Below are 26,286 nucleotides of genomic sequence, written 5' to 3'. Positions count from 1 at the left end.
TAAAAGAATAATCAAGTTCTTCAACATTTACTATTTTTTTTATTTACTTGCTTATTTTTTCCATTTAATTTTTATGTTCCTCCGCCTTCATTAGAGAGTTATGTAAGGTCAAGGATTTCCATCTGTTTTTTCACTGATAAACAACACTGCCTAGAACAATGCCTCACACACAGCAGAAACTCAGTAACTGTTTGAATAAATTAATTGACACATCTAAATTAATCAAAGCACATTTTAAAGTAATAGAATCAAGTCTGCTATAAAGGTAAATTTTTCAAATATCCAAATAGTACGCTCTTCTCAGACCTATATCTTGCCTCTTCAACCCATTTTTAACTGACATCTTTCTTAAATGTCCAGTCCATGCTTCTGAATTCAAAAGGGCTTTTTGAGTGGCATTTTGTAGTCACTCAGACTATGTTAGGATTGCTGTGCTCACAAGCAATAAAGAAGCACAAATTGCTATTGGCTAAGTTACAGAGCAGTTTTTAGCACAGCTCCCTCTATTGCCATTTTGAGTACATAAAATACACAGATTGCTTTAAAAACTTTTCATTTATTTTCAAGGTTTGAAGGTATGGGTCTGAGATGCTTCGGTTTTCTGGAAATCTGACCTCTCAATAACTGTGATTTACTGTATCCACTGAATGCAAATTATGGAGACATACACCATACAAAGGCATACTATACATAACACAAAGACAACAAACACACTTTAATATATATTGTGGATTATACTGATAAAAAATGTCATTATTAGACTCACATTGAGCAAACTAATAAAATTCATGAAAAAATATACTTAATTTTGCATGTCTATATAAACATATATAAAGAAATTAGTGTGAATTTGATCTATAAGATTCTCCTTTTTTGAACACTGTCATGAGAAACAGCACCAAATATCATTATACTTGTGAATTACAGCATCACTTAGAGGTACTTAATCTCTGAATTAGCTTTTAAAAAGTCAATATCATCCATCAGTCAATTCTGATAACCACTCCAACCTTCACAGATGCTAGTAAGTACATTGTTCTTTCCAAATACAAGGGAAAATGTAGTTCACAATTTTTTATTTCACTTTTTGAGTCAATGTTTTTAGAAACTCAGTGGATCTCATTAATTGTAGGTATTGGAATGAAAAGCAAATTGTTTTCTTCCTCTTCCCAAAACATTTTATACCTGGAATCAGCAGAATACCAGCCACTCAGCACTATCCCAACTTTACAGGTATGACTCTTTTAAAGATTAACCTTTGCCTCCAGCTTAACTTTGAACAAGTAAAGGAAGAAAAAAACCCTTTATAATATTAGTACTAATCCTAACATGTTTACAATGTTTGTGAACAAAGAAAAGACAGAGTGTAAAAGAATCCAGTTTCCAAATTTAAATAAAGATGCAATCCAAGAAAAACACATTAAATGAAGATTCTTCTACAGTTAAGAAGAATAAAGAAGGGACATAGAGCAATGTAATTTTAGATGGCATCATTCCCAAAAAGTTAATACTAATGGAAAGGTGACCTGAACCATTTTGAAAACTACTCTCTGTAATACTTTGTCTCATTTTTCCTTACAAGGTCAACTCAAAAGATTTCAGACCTTTTTTTAAAAAAGAAAATACTCACATTAAGGTCATTTGATTATGGACTAGGGTGCCAATACAAGTCAATGGGAAAAGAATAGTCTTTTCAACAAATGGTGCTGAGACAACTGAACAGTCACATGCAAAAGATTGAATTTGTATACTCACCTTAACACTATATAAACAAATTATCTTAAAATGAATCAGAGACTAATTCTAAGAGCTAAAATTATTAAACTCTTAGAAGAAAACATAAGAAGAAAAATCTTCATGACCTTGGATAAGGCAATGGTTTTTTAGATATGATATTGAAGTAGAAGCGGCAGAAGAAATAATAGGTTTCACCAAAATCTATCTATTGGACTTCACCAAATCAAAAACTTTTGTGCTTCTGAGGACATCAAGAAAGTGAAAAGACACAACACAGAATGGGAGAAACTTTTGCAAATCACATAACTGATAAGTGACTTAAATCTAGAATATATAAAAAACTATTTAAAATTGGATTAAAGATCTGTATAGACAGTTCTCTGAAGATGATATGCAAATGGTCAATAAGTACATGAAAAGATGTTCATGTGCTGGAAAGATATCCCCTATCAGGGGAATGCTATTAAAACAACGACAAGATACCACTATGAGATGCTACTAGAATGGCTATAATCAAGAAGACAGATACTAAAAATTCTTGCCAAGAATGTGGAGATGTTGGAACCCTCATACACTACAAGTAAGAATGTAAAATGGTACAGCTGCTTTGGAAAACAGTCTGGCAGTTTCTATAACAGTTAAACAAAGAACTATCATATGACTGAACAATTCCTCTATAAAGAAATAAAAACATAAGTCCACACTAAAACATACAAATATTCATAGCAGCATTATTCATAACAGACAAAAAGTGGAGGTAATCTAAATATCCATCAACTGATGAGTGGATGGATAAAATAAAATGTGGCATATCCATATAATGGAATGTTATTCAGCAATGAAAAGAAATGAAGTAGTGAGACATACTCCAACATGGATGGATCTTGATAATATTATGCTAAGTGAAAGACACCAGTCACAAAGGACCACATATTGTATGATACTACTTATATGAATTGTCCAGAAAAAACTATGAACACCAGAAAAATAAACATGGAGACAAAATATCAAATCCCATTTTGGAGAATTATTTGACCTTCTTGAGGTTCCATGTCTTTAAGTTTAAAACTTCTGATTTTTGGTTTGTTTTTCATGTATATGAATCATGTCATGAATGTGTTTCAGAATACTGTTAGTCTAAGGTTCAATGGGTGGGAATTATATGCAGAGACAGTTCCCTGCACACATACTCTCAGAGTGTTCACTAAGTGCCAGGCACCTGCCAGACCCTGAAATTATCATGGCAGCCTTACCCATCTTATTCAGATCAGAACCCAGAAGCAGCAGAGGCTACACAGGGTATACAAGCTTGATTTCTAACTCAAACTGGGCTTAGATCACAAAGGAACCTATCAATCCTTTCTCTTAAATGTTATCAATTTGTTTCTAGACATAAAAAGCAAAGCTCATCTTTCCAAAATTAAAATTAATTTTGTCTTTTAGAATTACTTTAAATTAATTCCTTCTTTTGTTATTCACCATTAGCATAAAGACAGGACACACATATGTAATACTAAGAAATAATTTTAGGAATGTAAGAAATAAACTTGAAATCATCAAAGTAAAACCAGAGGTCAGTAGAAAGAGCTTCCTTACTGCACACTCCTTTGGTCTCTCTAGAGACTTTATATCTACATTTCAATTTAAGGACAGTGGAAATGACTGCTAATGACATCTATCAGTCTTTTTCTTTTGTTTCCTTAATCATACCTGGGTTTTGAATTTCCATATCAGCCAGCTGCTGAAGGGTATCTTTTCTTTACGGCCAAATACAAAGGTATCTCCTTTCTCATCATATTAGCCGTGTTCCCTTCCCAGTCTATCATATCTTTTTACCTGTTACTTCCACCTTTTGGCACAAATTCCCATGATGCTTGCTCTGATGGGCACAGCTGTCTCTACTTACTTAACAGTCCCTTCATTGTATTCATACATACCTAAAGCACTCCCAATTATATTACACAAAAGCTTCTCAAACTATTTTACATATTAAATGGTTCTATGACCAAAACGACATCCTCCTCCTTAAGTGGAAAACATGTCTATATTCTTGTCATAAGATGACTTATGGAAAGAACTAGCACCAAACAATGGAGAAAATCTATGTGCAATAGGCAAATAGACTTTATCAACAGCATCCCAATATACTCTGCCTCACCTCAGCATGTCCTCTTAATCTCTATATCCTATATCTTCTCCACCTACAAGCAAAAGGAGCTTATATGCAGGAGATACCATAAAGTCAAACCTAGAGAAACACACATAATCTGCACCATGCTTTTATCTACCCACCAAAAGTTTCACTTCGTGTAACAGAACAGGATGAAAATGCAGAGACTGGGGAAAAAATAAGCCGCCTCAAATTAAATGGCAGGACCCTTTATTCCTTCGTTTAAATTAAATTTATTAATTAAAAATTGACAGCCCATTATATGTATACACCACATTTTCTTTATCCATCTATCTGTTAATGGACACTTGGGTTGCTTCTATCATTTCACAATTGTAAATAATACTGTTATTAACATGGGTGTGCAAATATCTATTCAAGTCCCTGATTTAAACTATTTTGGGTATATCCCTAGAAGAGGGATTGCTGGGTCATATGGGTAATTCTATACCAACTTTCTGAAGAACTGCCAAAGTGGCTGCACTTTTTTACATTCACACCAACAACCAACAAGTGTCCCTATTTCTCTACATTGTCTCTACAACTTATTTTCTATTTTTTTCAATAGCAGCCAGTCTAGTAGGTGTGAAATGGATCTCATTGTGGTTTTGATTTGCATGTCCCTAATAGTTAATAATGTTGAGAATCTGTTCACGTGCTTATTGGCTCTTTGTATATCATCTTTGGAGAAACGTCTATCCAAAACCTTTGCAGATTTTTAAATTGGGTTGTTTGCCGTTTTGTTGTTGAGTCATAGGAGTTCTTTACATATTCTGTATACTAAACCCTTATTGGAAGTTTACAAATATTTACTTCCATTCTGTAGATGGTCTTTTTTTTTAAATTAAATTCAGCTTTGTTGAAGTATATTCCCATACCATACAATCATCCATGGTGTACAATCAACTGTTTACAGTACCATCATATAGTTACGCATTCATCACCCCAATCTATTTTTGAACATTTTCCTTACACCAGAAAGAATAAGAATAAAAAATAAAAGTAAAAAAGAACACCCAAATCATCCCCCAACACACACTATTTTTCATTTCATTTTTGTCCCCATTCTTCTACTCATCCATCCACACACTGGATAAAGGGAGGGTGATCCACAAGGTTTTCACAATCACACTGTCACCCCTTGTAAGTTAAATTGTTATACAATTCTCTTCAAGAGTCAAGGCTACAAAGGATTGGAATCTGATAGTTTCAGGTATTTACTTCTAGCTATTCCAATACATTAAATCCTAAAAAGGGTTATCTATATAGTGCGACTACAGAGTGACCTCTCAATTCCATTTGAAATCTCTCAGCCACTGAAACTTTATTTTTTTTTTTTCATTTCACATCCCCCTTTTGGTCAAGAAGATGTTCTCAATCCCAGGATGCTGGGTCCAGATTCATCCTGGGGAATCATATCCTGCGTTGCCAGGGAGATTTACGCCCCTGGGAGTCAGGTCCCACGTAGTGGGGAGGGCATGAGTTCACCTGCCGAGCTGACTTTAGCTAGAGAGAGAGGGCCACATCTGAGCAACAAAGAGGTACTCAGGGAGAGACTCTTAGGCACAATTATAAGCAGGTTTAGCCTCTCCTTTCCAGTAACAAGCTTCATAAGGGCAAGGCCCAAGATAGAGGGCTTGGCATACTAATCTGTCAGTCCTCAATGTTTGTGAGACTATCAGCGATATTCCAGGTGAAGAAGTTCGAGACTTCCGCATTTTCCCCCAGCTCCTCAGATGGGGGCCCTGCATATATATTTTTATTCTCTGCCCAAATTACTTTGGGATGTGTGGCTATTTCACTCTAACCTATACAAACCTACCATATCTCATTTCCTATTCAAAGTTCCATGTAATTATGGTGTTTGAACAAACTGACCGTAGAGGTTATACTGTTTAGAAAATACAGATCCTGCACCAAATAAACATCTCTTCCACTGGTCTCACATGGAAGTTGAAGTTTCAGTCAGTTTTGACCTTTATCCTTTGGCCTGATTTGCACTAGTCTTAACCAGATCTGCTTCATTTATATCTCTAATTGAAGTCTTGGCTCTTTTTCAGCTTTTTTTTAAACAGTTGCTGTATGTGCTAATACTTACATTCATATCTGCCAAGCTCTAGCTCTGAGTTTCAGGTGTCACACAAGATATACCCAATATTCCAGAGACCAATCAGGGTTATACACAAAGGGATCAGCATCTCAGAGTCTGGAGATAGCCATGACAATTCAGGAAAAGATTTGACTGCTCTAAGAGCTTACAATCTAGGGACCATTACAATAATCATTCCCCTAATAGTCTGTGCTCTAAGATTAAATTCTGAGTTTACACATTGTAGTTAGTCCGTATCAGTGAGGCATTACAGCGTTTGCCTTTGTTTCTGGTGTACTTCACTCAAAATGCTGTCTACAGGATCCATTCACCTCATTGCATGTCTCACAGCTTCACTACTTCTCATAGTTGCTCAATATACCATTCTATGCATACACCACAGTTTACCATTCTGTTCCTCAGTTGATGTGCCCTGAGGCCACCTCCACCCATTGCAAATCATGAATACTGCCTCCACAAACACCACTATGCAAATGTCAGTAGATGGTCTTTTTAATTTCATGAAGAAATCCTTTGATGCATAAAAGTTCTTAATTTTTTAAATCACATTTATCTAGTTTTTCTTTTGTTGCTTATGCTTTTGGTATAAAGTCAGGAAACCACTGACTAACACAAGGTCCCCAAGATAGTTCCCTACATTTTCTTCTAAAAGTTTTATGTTTTTGCTTCTTGTATTTTGGTCTTTGATCCATACTGAGTTAATTTTTGTATATGGTGTGGAGTACAGGTTCATCTTCATTCATTTGCATATTGATATCCAGCACCATTTGTTGAAGAGAATTATTTTCCAATTCAATGGACTGAATCGTTATCTTCTTTCTTTGGATGGGCTGTCATTTCCTGTTTCTTTGTCTATAATCTTTTATTTTCAGGAGCTAACAAAAAAAAAAAACAAATAAGCCAATGCAAAACAAACCTTTCACAGTTTCTCAAATTGGCAAAAACTGCTTTGGTTGGTGCTCTCCTTCAGAGTTTAGCCTTCCTACCAAGAAAATCAGCCTGAGGCAAAGGTGAAGTACAGGGTCCTCTCTATCTTTTCTGAGCTTTATCCCAGATTTGTGCTTGCTTGTGGTCTTAGGAATTCCCCCATTAATAGGAATCCGAACACCCTCTCACTCCCTACGAAAATAGACTTTCTCCCCCTCCCAGTGCTCTATTTTATGACTTAAAGTACATAATCCTTTGCACCAGGCTGATTTCACTTAATTGTTTCTTATAATGCTTTAGCTGTCCCCAAGCTACTTTTGCCTGCAAGGCTGAACCAGAGATGCATTCATGATTCAGTCTTTCAGGCTGCCACCCCAGTTTGCACGCATGGGGGTTACTCTGCTCCCTCCAGAACAGGGACAAAGACCCACAATGGGAGCACAGACTGGCTCCACACCTTGTTGGGAATGAGATGGTGGGGTGGGGGTGGGGGGAGGCAAGCAAGGGTGCCACAAGCTTCTCCTACCATTTTTTACAGCTGTATTTTCTTCATTCGGCACTCGCCCCGCTACTGCAACCTTTTAACCAGAGTTCTGAGGAAGATGGCTCTGTTGATTTTTGCTATTTTTTTCAAAGATTTTGGGCGGGGGGGAGTGGGGGAGAGAGCACGCTGGAGCAATCCTAGTAGACTGTCCCTCCATCTTTGGAATCTCTCTATAATGTGTCTTGGTGTAGATCCCTTACAGTCTGCCCTGCTTGGTGTTCACTGACCTTACTGGATATATATATTCATCAGATTGGGGAAGTTTTCGGCCATTACTTCTTCAGATACTTTTCCTGCCCCTTTCTCACCCTTCTGGGACTACAATGATGCATATGCTGGTACACTTCATGACATCCCACAGGTCCTTCAGGCTGTCCTTTCTGCTCCTCACACTGGATAACTTCAATTGTCTTGTCTTCAAGCTCACTGACACTTTTTTATGCCTGTTGAAATCTGCTGTTCAATCAATCTAATAAGTTGTTCATTTTAATTACTATACTTTGCAGCTCCAAAATTTATTTTTGGTTCCTTTTTATAATTTCCATCTCTTTATTTTGGTCAGACAACATTTTCCAAATTCCCTTTAGTTCTTTCTGTATGGATTCTTTTAGCTCACTGAATACTGATTTTATGTCTTTGACTAATAGTTCCAATGTATGAGCTTCCTCAGGGATGTTTCTAGCAATTCCTTTTTTTCTGTGAATGGGTCATATTTTCCAGTGTTTTTTTTTTCTGTGTGTGTGTGTGTGTGTGTGTGTGTGTGTGTGTGTCTTTTGCAATGTTTTGTTGAGAACTGGACATTCTGAGTATTATGTGGTTCTAAGTACAGAAATCTAATTCTCCCACTCCTCTGGGAATACTAGTTTGTTATTGTTGTTGACAGACGAAGACATCAATTTGTGACTTTTCCAAACTAGGGGAATGGAAAGAGAAATGAGGAAAAAGAAAATAGGCACTGCCCCTGTAGGGGGATTAGAACAACGGCCAACCCCAGAGCCGGGCCCCCAGCAATCCAAAGTGGCTGCTAAATGCAGACCACATATACCTGGATTTTAGAGGACTAGGTCTTATACCCCACCCTGGCCATAGCAAGCTGTGCCAGGAGCCTGGAGTAGATTCCATATTGCTTCCTGCCATACTGTTGGGGGAAGAGAGATGGTAGCCACAGCACAGAGGGTAAAATACACTGATATTTATGGCAATTTACCAGCCTCTTCCTCCAGTTCTTCCCTGGGATGAAGCACATGTTCCACCAGACTCCACAGTTTCAAAATAGTTGATTCAGACCATTCCTACCAGTCCAATAGTTGTTTTGGTGGAGGGACTGTTTTCTGGAGCTTCCTACTCCAACATCTTTCCACAATCCTCATTCCTGATCTGATTTTAAAAAGTGAAAGCACCTGATAGGATATGAAAAAAAAGTGCTCAAGAAAACCTGGCAACTAAAACTGGCTAAAATGTTCCTGCTCTGTTCTGATTCACACTCCTCTGTACTACATGTAATTGGAAGAACTGGATAGATACGTAGGTTGTTCCTTAGGTCTGTTTCCCTAATTCTTGTAATTGTAGATATAAAATATAATACGCAATACATAATACAACATAAAATACACTGTAATGAGCAACAGAAGTATAATGTATCAGTGCACAAGAGCTATATAATTACAAAGAATTAATGTAAGATTCAATGTTTCCCAAGTTATACATTGCCAAATATGAATGAAGACGGTATTAGTAATGAATATTTGCTCCACTAATGCTTTTACATTTTTTGGCATATACACAAACACGGAAGATTCTGCCTACTGAACTACAGTTAATAATTAATAAAATTCCCATAAATTTCTAATCAGCATAAAATAATTAATGGCTAACTGTATTAACATATTCACTCATTTAACAGGTATTAACTGATAGCCTAAGTTGTGCTAGCCAATATCCTCGGTATTAGAAATACAAATGTAAATTTCTGGTTAGCATATATTAGCTTTTGTGATATCTCAATGAACTTCACCATCTCCATTATTACCTCTGTAGATCTTTGAGAGAAATATATTATAGCCTTCTTCATATTCTATAAAATGTTAACCAAAATGTATTGTAATGAATTAATATATTACTATATCACATATTGTATATAGTAAATATATAGTATATAATATATTTAATGTATCAAGAATATGAACTCTTATTGGAAAGGAATGTCCACCATCCAGTGCTTTATAGCAGGTATACTGCAAAACTCTTAAGAATGTTTGTAAACCGATGGGATATTTCAGGAGATTCAGCAAATATGATTGTGACCCCCTAGACAGAAAACAACTGAGATCCTTTCCAACAGAACTATTTCTACAGCACATACATAATCAAACTATCTGGAAAAACTCAGCTGTATTTATCCATGCTCAACTGTATCTTCCATGGTCAACTGTAGAAGTTAAGTCAAAGAGAAAGAGGAAAAAGTATTGTTTTATCTGACTACGTTTAAAAAAAAAAAAAAAGAGCCTTCTAACTTCTCACATTTTTAGTCTCATACAACCAGAAAACCATCAATCCTTCAACAATCAACTTACAAAAGGAAATCCTAAAACAAACTTTACATGGAAAAATATGCTCACACTTGATTCAAATAGGTTCTATTATGACTTCATATGTTTGATGTTACACTTGCATACCTGAAAAAATCTAAGGTCACCCATCTTGAACTGTTTCCTACAACTATTTCAGGTAAAAGAAGATTATCAGATATTGGCAGAAAAAGTTAGAGACTATAAAAATAGGAACATAAAATATAAAGCTAGGAATAATGGAGGAAAATAAAACAAGGACAATCATTCTCCTAGGACAATAGGAATTTGTCTTTAAAAAGCATTTCCCAAAGACCACGTTTTTTCATTCAAGAGAACTTCCATTCCAACATTATATTGCCTCATTATGTGGACTACTCAGTGATATGAATAAAATGTAACGCTGAGAACAAATATAAAATTGAAGTACCGAATCTGAGAACATCTACAGCAGCCAGCAAATATCATAAGCGAAAAACCATAAAATAGACAAAAATATGGTAACAATTAGTTTGCCGACTCTATCAAATAAAAAATATAAACTCAAATGCATATAATAAGAAATAAAACAATTTGATACATACTCGTGACAAAGAATTTTTTGGTGAAAGTACAGCTATCAAAGGCAGCAATTTTCTCCTGCAAGACTACAACGAGGATCCTAAAATTAGGAAAGAAAAGAACAAAAAAATGTGAATATGAAATTCTTTAAATTAATTCATGAATAAGTTAAATCAGAAATATCTACCAATGCATGTTAAAAACAAGAAAATACCAACATTTCTCATCATATTTAGGCTAGAAATATCTACCCCTTAGAAAGGTAAAAATACAAACTACAAAACTCTGTAGATAAGTGAGATAGGGGTGATTAGAAAAAAGAAAAGTGATCACAATGGGAAAACCAACTGCTGCCACAAGAATTTTTTTTTTACTCTAAAAACTATTTTTTCCAGTGACAGATAAACTATCACTCAAAATTGTCTGTGAGGCATGGGTCAAAAAAAAAAAAAACAAAAAAAAAAACTAGCACTACTATTCGCAATAAATGAGTGATTTCTGATTGAGTCAATAAATTAAAATTAAAATTTAATCATAATCATCACAAATTATTTTTCTCCAAGTGACAAAGATTTATAAATAGTCTGGAAAATAATTCTGTTACATTATTTTTTAAGTGAAATTCCTAAAATACATCCAAAATAGAGGTATTTTTTTATAAATAGTCTGGAAAATAATTCTGTTATATTATTTTTTAACTGAGATTCCTAAAATACATCCAAAATACAGCTATTTTTTTAAAGTTCAGAGAACTATTCCTTGAAGGATATTAATATAAATAGTCAAAGTTTCAAATAAAAGATTATAATCACTGTTAAATATTTAATATACTACTATTTTATTTTTTCAATATTTGGAGCAAGTAAACCTAGGCAATAGATGTTAATAATCAGGAAAAAGAAAGAAAAACATCATATTTAACATACATGCTTTACTAATTTTGTTCATTTGCTAATGAAGGACATAATACTTTACATTGCTGACAACACATAATAAATGATACTGTCCTTCCTAGCTCTTAACATAAGAATCCAATAAACCATCAGTCCTAGGTTAAAAGGCTTAAAGTAAAACAATAAAGAGAAGGTAGGAAACTCAATAGAGCGCAATTGTAGAAAAGACAAATGAGAGATGAAAATGTTTTCAAAATAATCCAGGAGACTATCCCCAAAACACAGGCACACACAAAATCAGTTCCACAAGGGTAGTTTAATTTATTTTGAATAATGGTAAATTCAAAAGACTATGCATGGGGGGCAAGATGGTGGAGTGGTGAGGTGCAGAATTTCATCTCTCCCCTAGAGCAGTTGGCAATTACCCAAGAACTATATGAAACAGTGTTTTCAGGGTCTCCAGTAACCAGTCACACATCGGACACAAGTTTGGAATTGGAGGAAAAGCTGAGATCGCAGTGAACATTGCAAGTTCCCCAGGCCAGGGGTCTGGCGCCCTTCCCCACCCAGACCTCACAGACTGTCTTGCTGCTGGCTCCCTGAAAGGGGAAAGAAAAAAAAAAACAGCAATCTACTGAGGGCAAGAAGGGGGGCTCAACCCAGCCTCAACTGCAGAATTATTAACAAATTAATTAACTAATTTTGGGAGCTGGGGGTGCTAAAGAAGGGTTGGGCTCCGAGAAGTGGGGACACGTAAAAGCGGGCACCCATTCCCAGACTCCAAAAAAGCCATTTTTTTCCCCCTACATTTTGTCCTTTCTGGCTTCTCACTGATCCCTTATCTCTTTGCATTTCAATAGCCCCCGGCAGGGGTGGAACTGAAGCTGTTGGAGAGTAATTATCAGACAATAGCCCAAAGTATATCTTTAAATGCTCTATTCTGACACTGACAAAACTTCCAGGCTGGGGAAAGACTTTTAAAAGGGACTTTTTTTTTTTTCTTTTTTCTTTTTCTTGTTTTTCTTTTCTATTTTCTCTAATCTAAAAGTAACATATGTGGTTATTTTCTATCGGAAAGCCCAGGCTGAGGGACTAGGCTGGGCTTGGGGGTAGACAGAGTGCCCACAGCGTCTTTGAGTTCCGTATTCACTACTGAAGGTCTCCACCCCCGTCTTTAATTGGCAACTCAGGCTGACCAAGGAATCTAGCTGGAGATGCCCCAAAGAGGAGAGGGGAGAAGGGAATAGTGCCCCTGAGAGACAACTGGAGTTCTGAGGATTGGGAGAGTGGAGGGAGGTCCAGCTCAACTTGCAGTCCTCCTTCTGGGAACTCAGACCCCAGGGGCTGGAATTCAGATTCCAACTTCAGTCAGCCACGCCCCTGACAGGATCAGAGTCACCAGGAGAACTAAGGTCTCCACACCTCCTTACACTGGTCGGGGAGCTGCGGGCTGGCAAGCGCCACCTGCTGGACAGGAGAGAAAAAGCACCAATTCTAAGGACTCATGGGAAGGTCTCATTCTCAGGAAAATTCCATACCCTCCCAATGAGACCTGGGTCTCACCAGACTGGGAAAATCTGACTAGGGTCAACCATATCTGAGGAGACCCACTCACAAAAAGGTTACATAGAGGCAGAGCAAGAAAGAAAAAACAAGAGGGGAAAAATTCTGATCAGCTAAACAGAACCTAAGTTAGAGGTCTAGAATAAGTTGAACTGAATAACAGAGGCCAGAGAACAAAGCCAACCAACAAGAAAACCCCTAGGTAAAAGACAGAAAACAAGCTCCAAAATAAACTAATCAAGAAAATCAGATGCCTAGACAACTTAAGATAACAAGCCATACCAGGAAACACGAAAATATGGACCAGCCAAAGAACAAACTAATAGCTTAGCTGAGATACAGGAGTTGAGGCAACTAATGCTAAATAAATTCAATGAAATGAAGGAAGATACAGCAAAAGAGCTGAAGGATATAAAGAAGACACTGGATGACCATAAAGTATAATTCATAAACTTCAAAAAACAAATGGGAGAACTCATGGGAATGAAGGCCACAATGGAGGAGATGAAAAACACAATGGAGGGACACAGCAGTGGATTTGAACAGGCAGAAGAAAGGATCAGTGAACTGGAAGACAGGTCATTCGAATTCATACACACAAAAGAAAAGATGGTGAAAAAAATGGAAAAATATGAGCAGGGTCTTAGGGAGCTGAGTGACAACATGAAATGCACAAATATATGTGTTATGGATAACCCAGAAGGAGAAGAGAGGGGAAAATGGGCAGAAAGAGTAATAGAAGACATATTCACTGAAAATTTCCCAACTCTTATAAAAAACAGAAAATTAGAGATTCAAGAAGTACAACATACCCCAAATAGAATAGCTCCCAATAGACCTATTCCAAGACACTTACTGGTCAGATTGTCCAATGTCAAAGACAAAGAGAGGATTCTGAAAGCAGCAAGAGAAAAGCAATCCATCACATACAAGGGAAGGTCAATAAGACTATGTACAGATTTCTCCGCAGAAACCATGGAGGCAAGAAGACAGTGGCATGGTATATTTAAGAGACTAAAAGAGAAAAACTGCCAACCAAGAATTCTATCTCCAGCAAAACCTTCCTTCAAAAATGAGGGAGAGATTAAAACATTTTCAGACAAACAGACACTGACAGAGTTTGTGAATAAGAGACCAACACTACAAGAAATACTAAAGGGAGTGCTACAGGCTGATAGGAAAAGACAGGAGAGAGAGAGTTAGGGAAGAGTGCAGAAATGAAGATTATCAGGAAATGTAAAAGGAGAGAGAGGGAAAAATAAGATATGGCATATAAATTCCAAAAAACAAAACGGTAGTACAAAGTACTGCCCTTACAGTAATAACAGTAAATGTAAATGGATTAAACTCCCCAATAAAAAGACACAGACTGGCAGAATGGATTAAAAAACAGGACCCATCTATATGCTGTCTATAAGAAACTCACTTTAGACACAAGGACAAAAACAGACTGAAAGTGAAAGGCTGGGAAAAGATATTTCATGCAAACAACAACCAGAAAAAAGCAGGAGTAGCTACAGTAATATAAGACAAATTAGACTTCAAAAGGAAAACAATTAAGAGACAAAGAAGGACACTATCTATTAATAAAAGGGTCAATTCATCAAGAAAACATAACAATCATAAATATTTATGCACCAAGCCAGAATTCATGAGGCAAACACTGCAATCACTGAAAGGAGAAATAGATACCTCTACTATAATAGTTGGAGACTTCAATACACCACTCTCATCAATGGATAGAACATCTAGACAGAGGATCACTAAAGAAACAAAGATGTTGAATTGTGTGATAAATGAACTGGACTTGACAGACATTTATAGAACACTACATCCAACAACAGCAGGATACACTTTTTTCTCAAGTGCTCATGGAACATTCTCTAGGATAGACCACATGTTGGGTCACAAAGCAAGTCTCAACAAATTTAAAAATATTGATATTATACAAAACACTTTCTCAGACCACAACGGAATGAAGTTGGAAATAAATAAAAGGCAGAAGGTCATAAAATTCACAAACATATGGAGGCTAAACAACACCCTCTTAGAAAACCAGTGGGTAAAGGAAGAAATTACAAGAGGAATTAGTAAATACCTCGAGGCAAACGACAATGAAAACACAACTTATCAAAACTTATGGGATGCAGCAAAGGCGGTGCTGAGGGGGAAATTTATTGCCTGAAATGCCTATATTAAAAGAAAAGAGAGAGGAATTCACTTGGAGGAGTTCACGTGGAGGAATTAGAGAAAGAACAGCAAACTAACCCCAAAGCAAGCAGAAGGGAAGAAATAACAAAGATTAGAGCAGAAATAAATGCAATTGAGAGCAGGAAAACAATAGAGAGAATCAACAAAACCAGAAGTTGGTTCTTTGAGAAAATCAATAAAATTGATGGACTGCTGGCTAGGCTAACAAAAAAAAAAAAGAGAGAGCAGATGCAAATAAATGCAATCAGAAATGGGAAAGGAAATATAACTACCGACCCTGCAGAAATTAAGGAGATAATGAGACGATACGATGAGCAACTATATGTAAATAAACTAGACAACTTAGACGAAATGGACAACTTCCTAGAAAAGCATAAACAACCAACATTAACTCAAGAAGAAATAGATGACCTCAACAAACCAATCACAAGTAAAGAGATTGAGTCAGTCATCAAAAAGCTGCCAAAAAGGAAAAGCCCAGGACCAGATGGTTTCACATGTGAATTCTACCAAGCATTCAAGAACGAATTAGTACCAATCCTGCTCAAACTCTTCAAAAAAACTGAAGAAGAGGGAAAGCTACCTAACTCTTTCTATGAAGCCAACATCACCCTAATACCAAAACCAGGCAAAGATACTACAAAAAAAGAAAATTATAGACCAATTTCTTTAATGAATATAGATGCAAAAATCCTCAACAAAATACTCACAAATCAAATCCAGCAACACATTAAAAGAATTATACACCACAACCAGGTGGGATTTATTCCAGGTATGCAAGGCTGGTTCAACACAAGAAAATCAATTAATGTAATACACCACATCAATAAATCAAAGCAGAAGAACCACATGATCATCTCAATCGATGCAGAAAAGGCATTTGACAAAATTCAACATCCTTTCCTGATAAAAACACTTCAAAGGATAGGAATAGAAGGGAACTTTTTAAATATGATAAAGGCAATATATGAAAAACCCACAGGTAACATCATACTCAATGGGGAGAGACTGAAAGCTTTTCCTCTAAGATCAGGAACAAGACAGGGATGCCCACTATCACCATTGTTATTCAACATTGTGCTGGAAGTTCTAGCTAGAGCAATTAGGCAAGGAAAAGAAATAAAAGGCATCCAAATTGGAAAGGAAGAAGTAAAACTTTCACTATTTGCAGGTTACATGATTCTATATGTAGGAAATCCAGAAAAATCTACAGCAAAGCTATTAGAACTAGTCAATGAATACAGCAAAGTAGCAGGCTACAAGATCAACACGCAAAAATCTGTAGTGTTCCTATACACAAGTAATGTGCAACAAGAGGAGGAAATCAAGAAAAAAATCCCGTTTACAATAGCAACCAAAAGAATCAAGTATTTATGAATAAACTTAACCAAGGACACAAAAGACCTTTACATAGAAAACTATAAAAAAACTGCTAAAAGAAATTGAACAAGACCTAAAAATATGGAAGATCATACCATGTTCATGGATTGGAAGACTAAATATAGTAAAGATGGCAATTTTACCTAAACTGATTTACAGATACAATGCAATACCAATTCAAATCCCAACAACTTACTTTACAGAAATAGAAAAACCAATAACTAAATTTATTTGGAAGGGTAAGGTGACCCGAATAGCCAAAAATATCTTGAGAAAGAGGAACAAAGTGGGAGGTCTTACACTACCTGACTTTGAAGCATATTACAAAGCTACAGTGCTCAAAACAGCATGGTACTGGCATAAGGACAGATATACTGACCAATGGAATAGAATTGAGTGTTTGGAACTAGACCCTCGCATCTACGGACAACTGATCTTTGATAAGACAGTGAAGCCAAAGCAACTGGGAAAGAGCAGCCTGTTCAATAAACGGTGTTTGGAGAACTGGATATCCATTTCCAAAAGAATGAAAGAGGATGCCTATCTCACACCTTATACAAAAATTAACTCAAAATGGATCAAAGACCTAAACATTAGCACCAAAACCATAAAACTCTTAGAAGAAAATGCAGGACAATATCTTAAAGATCTTGTGATAGGAGGTGGTTTCTTAGACCTCACACCCAAGGCGTGAGCAACCAAAGAACAAATAGACAAATGGGATCTCCTCAAAATTAAACACTTTTGTACAGCAAAGGACTTTGTCAGAAAAGCAAAAAGGCAACCTACACAATGGGAGATGATATTTTGAAACCACATATCAGATAAGGGTTTAATATCCCGAATATATAAAGGAATCCTGCATCTCAATAACAGAAAGACAAACAATCCAATTAAAAAAATGGGCAAAAGACATGGACAGACATTTTTCTGAAGAGTAAATACAGATGGCTCAAAAACATATGAAAAAATGCTCGACTTCACTGGCTATTAAGGAAATGCAAATCAAAACCACAATGAGATACCATCTCACACCTACCAGAATGGCCATTATCCAAAAAAACAGAAAATGACAAGTGCTGGAGAGGATGTGGAGAAAGAGGCACACTTATTCACTGTTGGTGGGAATGTAGAATGGTGCAACCACTCTGGAAGACAGTGTGGAGGTTCCTCAGGAAGCTAAATATAGATTTGCCTTATGACCCAGCTATTCCATTGCTAGGTATATACTCAGAGGAACTGAAACTTAAGACACAAACAGACATTTGTAAACCAATGTTTATTGCAGCATTATTCATAATTGCCAAGAGATGGAAACAGCCCAAATGTCCATCAATGGACGAGTGGATAAACAAACTGTGGTATATACACATGATGGAATATTATGCAGCTGTAAGACAGAAAAAAGACATGGATCATATAATAATGTGGATGAACCTTAAGGACATTATGTTGAGTGAAGTTAGCCAGAAACAAAAGGACATATTCTGTATGGTCTCACTGATATGAACAGACATTAATGAACAAACTTTGGGAGTTAAAAGCTGACAACACAGGTGATCAGGAGATAGAAAGAGGGCAGAGACCAGCCATTTGATGCTGAAGGACTACAGAATGTTTAGGATTGATTGTATAGATCCAGAAATAGATAGCGTAATACTGTGTGATGGTAGCACAGTATTGTAAGTACACTGAACAAAGATGTCTGTGAGTAAAGCTGAAAGAGATGGGATAGGAGAATGTATGACACCAGAGGTAAAGATAGATGATAAAGACTGGGACTGTATAACTCGGCAAAAAACTGGAGTGGCCAATGACTGTTACTAAATATACAAATATAAAAATGTTTTTGCATGTGGGAAAGCAAATGAATGTCAACCATGTAGAGAGTTGAAAAAGGGATGGTATTCAGGAAAAAACATAATCAAAGCAAACTGGAGTACATGGTCAACAGTAACATTGTAATATACCTCCATTAAATGTAACAAAGGCAATATGCCAATGCTAAATGTATATGAGAGGGGGATATAGGGAGGAATATGGGATTCTTGGTAGTGGTGTTATTTGCTGTCCTTACTATTGTATTGTAAGACACGTTATTTTTCTTTTTATCATTTTTTTTCATTGTTGCTAAAAAAAAAACAATTTTTCTTGTAGTAATCAATATGTTCAAGTGCTGATTATGGTGATAAATGTACAACTTTATGATGATACCATGAACAACTGATTGTACACTGTGGATAAATGTATGCTATGTGAATATAACTCTATAAAATTGTAGGAAAATATATATATAGGAGTAAAATTGTTGGAGAAAACATGGTGAGAGGGATGTACCTATCTACTGTTGATGAGCAGGTAGAATGGTGTAGCCTTTCTGAAGGTCAGTGTGGTTGTTCCACAAAAAGTTAAGTATGTGGGGACCATAAGGTCCTGTAACCTCATTATGGGGTATGTCATTTGAAAATCTGAGAGCAGAGATATGAATGGACATTTGTTCACAGAGGCAGCAATCATGATTTGCAAAGGGTGGAGATGACCTAAGGGTACACTGACTGAAGAATGGAATGGTGTACTGTGGTGCACGCATACAGTGGAACATTGAGCAACTGCAAGAAGGAGTGAAGCTATGAGACACACAAAGAGATGAATGGATCCTGTACACAGTATCTGAGTGAAGTACAACAGAAATAAAGGCAAACACTAATGCCTCACCAATATGGACTAACTACTATCTGTAAACTCAGAATTGAAAGCCTAACGTGGACATAATTATTGTAATAGTCCCTAGATTGTAAGCTCTTACAGCAGTTAACTCTGTCCCTGTGTAATGCCTTTCTCTAAACTTTGAGATGCTGATCCCTTAGTGTATAACCTGATTGGTCTCTGGAACAATGCGTATCTCTGAGACACCTGAAACTCAGAGCTAGAGCTCGGCAGATATGAATGTCAGTATTAGTGCATACAGCAACTGTTAAAAAAAAAAAGCTGAAAAAGAGCCCTGGTCTTAATCTGTTGGTCTGGTTAAGACCAGGGCAAACTGGGCCAAAGGGTAAAGGTCGAAACTGACTGTGTTTTAATACTTCAAATTCCATATGAGAGCAAGGGAAGAGATGTCTATTTGGTACAGGATCTAAATTTTCTAAATGGTACAACTCTACAGTCGGTTTGTTCAAACACCACAATTGCATGGAACTTTGAATAGGAAGTGAGATACGGTAGGTTAGTATAGGCTGGAGTGAAATAGTGACACATCCCAGAGTAATTTGGGCAGATAATAAAAAATATATTTACAGCCTCCCCCTCCCCAGCCCCAAGGATCTGGGGGAAGGTGCAGAAGTGTTGGACTTCCTCACCTGGACTGGTGTTGATGTTGTCACAAACATTGGGACTGGCGGTTTGATGTGCTGAGCCCTCAATCATGGGACTTGGCCTTATGAAGCTCGTTACTGCAAAGGAGAGTCTAAACTTGCATGTAATGGTGCCTAAGAGTCTCCCCCTGAGTACCTCTTTGTTGCTCAGATGTGGCCCTCTCTCTCTCTAACTGAGCCATCTCGACAGGTGAACTCGCTGCCCTCCCCACTACATGGGACCCGACTCCCAGGGTGTAAATCTCCCTGGCAATGCAGAATATGACTCCTGGGGATCAATCTGGACCCGGCATCGTGGGACTGAGAGTATCTTCTTGACCAAAAGGGGGATGCAGAATGAGACAAAATAGTTTCAGTGGCTGAGAGATTTCAAATGGAGTTGAGAGGTCACTCTGGTGGACATTCTTATGCACTATATAGATAACACCTCTTAGGTTTTAACGTATTGGAATAGCTAGAAGTAAATACCTGAAACTACCATACTCCAACCCAGCAGTCTGGACTCCTGAAGACGATTATATAATAATGTAGATTACAAGGGGTAACAGTGTGATTGTGAAGACCTTGTGGATCACACCCCCTTTATCTAGTGTATGGATGCGTACAAAAATGGGGATAAAAACTAAAGGACAAATGGGGTGTGATGGGGGGGATGGTTTGGGTGTTCTTTTTTCACTTTTATTTTTTATTCTTGTTCTGGTTCTTTCTGATGTAAGGAAAATGTTCAGAGATAGACTGTGGTGATGAACGCATAACTATGTGATCATACTGTGGACAGTGGATTGTATACCATGGATGGCTGTATGGTGTGTGAGTGTATTTCAATAAAACTGAATTTTAAAAAAATAAAAATAAATTAAAAAAAGAAGACTATGCATGGCATACTACTGGTTTGCTAAAAAAAAAAAACAAAATTAAACAGGGAAGGACCTCCTGTTGAATGTTTGACATTTTATAGAGCAAAATCAAAGAAGCAGCCTTAAATCCACACACTGGCTTATCCACTGACCTTCATTACATTTGAACTCACACAACTGTTTACTGGAAAATCAAATCAATAATGACAAAAAATGTTCTTTGAAACATATTTTCATGTAGCTTTTCTTTTCCTTTTTCATAAAAGAAAAAAGTGACCCTTGCCACATCAACCAAATAGCAAAAGGATTTGCTACAAATATAAACATAATCCCCATTTTACATTGATGATATTTCATTTACATAAATAACTCTTGACATGCTTCTACTACTATTTACAAGTTATACAATCATTAATTACCCATGATTAGCACACTGATGAGTACTAAAAAGGTCTCAACTTTTCTGTGTAATTTCTTTCTATTAAAAATACTATGTCAGTAGGAGGACATCATCAATACGGCAATGTAAACAGCTACTGAAAACTCTCCAGGGATTCAATGAAAAAAATGACAATTCTGAATTGTTTGAAACTCTGGAGGAGGATAGAGACGGAAGAAGGACCCTGCAGATGCTGAATTGAAAAAAGAGAAAAAATATCACATAGGAATCTTCCGTCCCAGACCAGCTGGTCCTCTCTCCTCCTACTCACTTGGTCTCCATCTGGGAAAGGAACAGAATTAGCAGACAGGACCCCTCCCACTAGGGACACAGATCTTAAAACCTCTCACAGCAAAGAGACATACCCCCACTGTTTGAAGACCTGGGGGACAGGGGAGGACATTTCAAGACCCGGGTCAGTGAGGGACAAACAGACTGAGAAAATGTGGACCAGAAACTGCATTTCCCACCCTGGGTCTGACAACCTTACCCCCAACCGTGAGGGAAGCAGCAAGCCAGTGACCGTTTCCATGCCTTTGGTATGGCTGGAGTACTGGGTCAGCTGAGTGAGTACTCTGCTGCAGGTCTAGCCCCACACTGACCCAGATTTTGGCCAGGAAAGTGAGGGCCTAGGAACCCACAGTTTCAGCTCAGTTGTGTAGACACAGCCTGTTTTCAGAAGCAAAGCAGCCTCTGAGGATGAGTACGTTGCCAAACAGTGCCATCTGCTGGAAAGTCCAGAAAATGCAACAGAATAGAAACAAAAAATGCTCCAGAACCTTTATCAGGACCACACGAGCTGGTCTACATGACCTGCAAAGAAACACAGCCCAGTTTTGGCTGAGAAATACAGATAACCCAATGGCTAAAGCAGGGCTATAAAACAAAACCAGGTATTGCTGACCAGTGGAAAACACACCACCACTGGAAGCCAGCAGATCTATATCACCACACACAGTAAACTTGCTGGGGTATCCAGTGCCTACCCTGTGGCAGGCCACAGTAGGTGCCTGATGTGGGGGGAAAACCAGGGGCAGAGCCAATCTGACATCTGACCAGCGAGAGAACAAAGAAATATAGAGAACTAAGGAAACCCAAGACAAAAGAGAGAAAAAACCTCCAGAATAAACTACTTAAGACAATCAGATGCCTACAAAGCAAAAAATCACGAGCCACAACAGGAAACACAAAGATATGGCCCAGTCCAAGGAACAAACTAACACCTCAATTGAGAGTCAAGAGTTGAAACAATTAAAGATGTTCAAACAAATCTTCTAAATCAAATCAATGAGGTGAGAGAGAATGTGACAAAAGAGATGAAGCATATAAAGAAGATACTGGGTGACCATAAGGAAGAATTCATAAGCTTGAAAAAACAAATGGTAGAACTTATGGGAATAAAAGGCACAATAGTAGACATGAAAAACACAATGGAGACATACAACAGCAGACTTGTAGAGACAGAAGACAGGAACTAGAAGACAGGCTCATCTGAAGACATATGAAATCCTACACACAAAAGAAGAGATAGGAGAAAGAATGAAAAAATATGAGTAGAAGTGCAGGGAACTGAATGACAACGTGAAGCACATAAATATACATGTTACAGCGTCCCAGAAGGAGAAGAGAACGGAAAGGGGGCAGAAATACAACAGAGGACGAAAATTTCCCAATTCATATGAAAGACATAAAATTACAGGTCCAAGAAGCGCAGCGTGCCACAAACAGAATTGATCTAAATAGACCTACTCCAAGACACTAACTAATCAGACTGTCAAATGTCAAAGACAAAGATTTCTGAAAGCAGCAAGAGACAAGCAATCCATCACATACAAGGGAAGCTCAATAAGACTAAGTAGAGATTTCTCTATAGAAACCATGGAGGCGAGAAGGCAGTGGTATGATATAATCAAGACACTGAAAGAGAAATACTTCCAATCAAGAAGGCCATCTCTGTCAAAACTGTCCTTCAAAAATGAGGGAGGGTTTAAAATATTTACAGATAAACAGACACTGAGAGAGTTCATGAACAGGAGACCTCCCCTACAAGAAATATTGAAGGGAGTGCTACAGGCAGATAGGAAAAGACAGGAGAGAGAGGTTTGCAGAAGAGTGTAGAAATGAAGATATCAGGAGAAAGAGAGAGGGTAAAGATCTGGCATTTGATGCTGAAGGACTACAGAATGTTCAACAGGACTGACTGCATAGATTCAGAAATAGCACAATACTGGGTGATGCTATCACAATATTGCAAGTACACTGAACAAAGATGACTGTGATAATGGCTGAAAGAGGAAGAAGGTTAGGGGCATGTAGGAGACCAGAAGGAAAGACAGAAGATAAAGACTGGGATGGTATAACTTAGTGAAACCTAGAGTGGTCAATGATTGTGATTAAATATACAAATATAAGAATGTTTTTATATGAGAGAGAACAAGTGAATGTCAACTTTGCAAGGTATTAAAAAATGGGATGGTATTGGGGAAAAAAATACAATCAATGCAAACTAGTCCATAGTTAACAGTAACATGTAATATGCTTCCATTAATTGTAACAAAGGTAATATACCAAAACCAAATGTCTATAAGAGGAGGATAAAAAGGAGGGGTATGGGATTCTTGGCATTGGTGGTGTTGTTTGACTTTTTATTGTATTTTACTTTAATTTTATTTTTCCTTTTGTTGCTTTTTAGTTGCCATTTTTTTGTTTTTCTTTTTTCTTTTTCTTTTTCTTTTCTTTTTTTTTTTTTTTGCCTCTTCCTCTTTCTTTGTGGAAGAAATGGAAATGTCCTCATATAGATAGTGGTGGTGAATGCATAACCATGTGGTTATACAGGGAACCATAGATTGTTTACTTAAGAGGAAATGTATAGTGTGTAAATAAAACCATCTAACAAATAAACAGAGGGATACAAGTACTGGAGAAAATGTGGAGAGAGGGATGTACCTAATAAACATTTGTGGGGAAGTAGAATGGTGCAGACCATCTGGAGAGCAGTGTCGTGGTTCCATGAAAGCTAACTATGGGGGTTGCCATATGGTCCTGCAACCCTGTTATTGGGTATATACTTGGAAGAACTGAAAAGAGGGACACGAATGGACATTTGCACAGCGGGGCTTATAGTGGCAGTATTCACAATTTGCAGTGGATGGAGATGGCCTAAAGGTACATTGACTGATGAATGGAATAGCGAACTATAGTGTATACATACAACGGAATGTTGAGCAGTTACAAGAAGGAATGAAGTGAGGTATACAACAAGGTGAATGGATACTGAGGACAGTATGTTGACTGAAATAAACCAGAAATAAATGACAAACATTACAATTGCTTCACTAAATGGACTAACTATAATGTGCAAACTCTGAGAATTGAATCTGAGAACATGGGTTATGAGGGGAGGGCTTATTGTAAAATTCCCGGATTGTAAGCTGTTACAGCATTTACTCTACTCTTGAGTTATAATGGCTATTTCTAAATTCTGAGATGCTGGGCTCTTTGTGTATAAACTGGTTGGTCCCTGGAGCTTTGGGTATCTGTTTGACACCCGAGACTCAGAGCCAGAGACTGGAAGCTATTAATGCCAGCATTCCCCATATGGTAAATGATAAAGAGTCTGAAAAGGAGATCAGACTTCAATTTGAGATACAAAAGAGATGGACCTGGTTAGGACTAAGGTAAATCAAACCAGAGGGTAAAGGACAATATTGATGGTGTTTTAAAACTTCAACTTCTGTGTGAAACCAAAGGAAGAGATGTTTGTTGGGTGAAAAATCTGTATTTTTTTTTTGCAGTACACTATATAATCTAACTTGTTTGGTCAGTTTGTTCAAATACCATAATTACATGGAACTTTGAATAGGGAGTGAGATCTGGTTGGTCTGTACAGATTAGTGTGAAGCCCCGATACCTCCCAGAGTAATTTGGGCAGAGAATAAAATTATATTTGCAAATCCCCATGGAGGGACTGGGGGAAAAGGTAGAAATATTAAAATTACCCACCTGGGGAAATTACTGACATTCTCAAAAGCACTGAGGACTACCAATGTAGAAGGCCGAGCCCTCTATCTTGAGTCTTGCTCCTAAGAAGCCTGTCACTGCAAAGGATAGGCTAAGCCTACTTATAATTGTGCCTAAGAGTCACCCCCAGAGAACCTCTTTTGTTGCTCAGATGTGGCCTCTCTAAGCCAACTCTGCAGGTAAACTCACTGCCCTCCCCACTACGTGGTATATGACTCTGAAGAGTGTAAGTCTCCCTGGCAACGTGGGAAATGACTCATGGGGTCAAGCTAGGTCCTGGCATCATGGGATTGAGAAAGACTTCTTTGACCAAAAGGGGGGAAAAAATGAAACAAAATAAAGTTTCAGTGGCTAGGAGATCTCAAATGGATTTGAGAGGTCATTCTGGAGGTTTTTCTTATGCATTATATAGATATCCCTTTTTAGTTTTTAGTGTATTGGGATAGCAAGAAGGAAATACCTTAAACTGTTGAACTACAACCCAGTAGCCTTGTGTGATGGTTAGGTTCATGTGTCAACTTGGCCAGGTGATGGTGTCCAGGTGTCTAGTCAAGCAAGCACTGGCCTAACTGTTACTGCAAGGACATTTGTGTCTGGTTAATAAACTAGAAGGCTGGTGTATTAAATCATCAGTCAACTGACTGGAACTGTGACTGATCACATCAATGAAGGGCGTATCTCCCTCAATGAGAGAATTCAATACGAAGGATTTAATCCAATCAGTTGAAGACTCAGGGAGAAAGAAGAGAACCTTCACTCCAGCTAGCTAATGAAGCATTTCCTGAGGAGTTCATCGAACACCTTCATCGGAGTTGCTCGTTCGCTGCCTGCCCTACGGAATTTGGACTCATGCATCCCCACAGTTTAGTAAGACACTTTCATAAAATCTTATATTTACAGATATTTCTTGTTGATTTTGTTTCCCTAGAGAACCCT

The 26,286-nt window shown here is 37.4% G+C and overlaps 1 protein-coding gene across 6 annotated transcripts in view; it reads right to left on the bottom strand.

Annotated features, from left to right (window-relative positions):
- BCAS3 (BCAS3 microtubule associated cell migration factor) overlaps positions 1-26,286 on the bottom strand; it is a 799,405-nt gene that overhangs the window by 494,213 nt on the left and 278,906 nt on the right. For all 6 annotated transcript variants that reach the window (XM_037808130.1, XM_037808128.1, XM_037808132.1 and 3 more), the window contains exon 9: positions 10,640-10,716. In XM_037808130.1, the coding sequence (XP_037664058.1) occupies positions 10,640-10,716 (77 nt within the window). The remainder of the gene's footprint in view (positions 1-10,639; positions 10,717-26,286) is intronic.

This window comes from Choloepus didactylus, chromosome 18 (genome assembly GCF_015220235.1).
Source record: "Choloepus didactylus isolate mChoDid1 chromosome 18, mChoDid1.pri, whole genome shotgun sequence".
In the NCBI taxonomy this organism is placed as follows: Eukaryota; Metazoa; Chordata; class Mammalia; order Pilosa; family Megalonychidae; genus Choloepus; species Choloepus didactylus.
The sequence above is the reverse complement of the archived record's forward strand: the minus strand, read 5'-3'. Positions and strand labels throughout refer to the sequence as shown.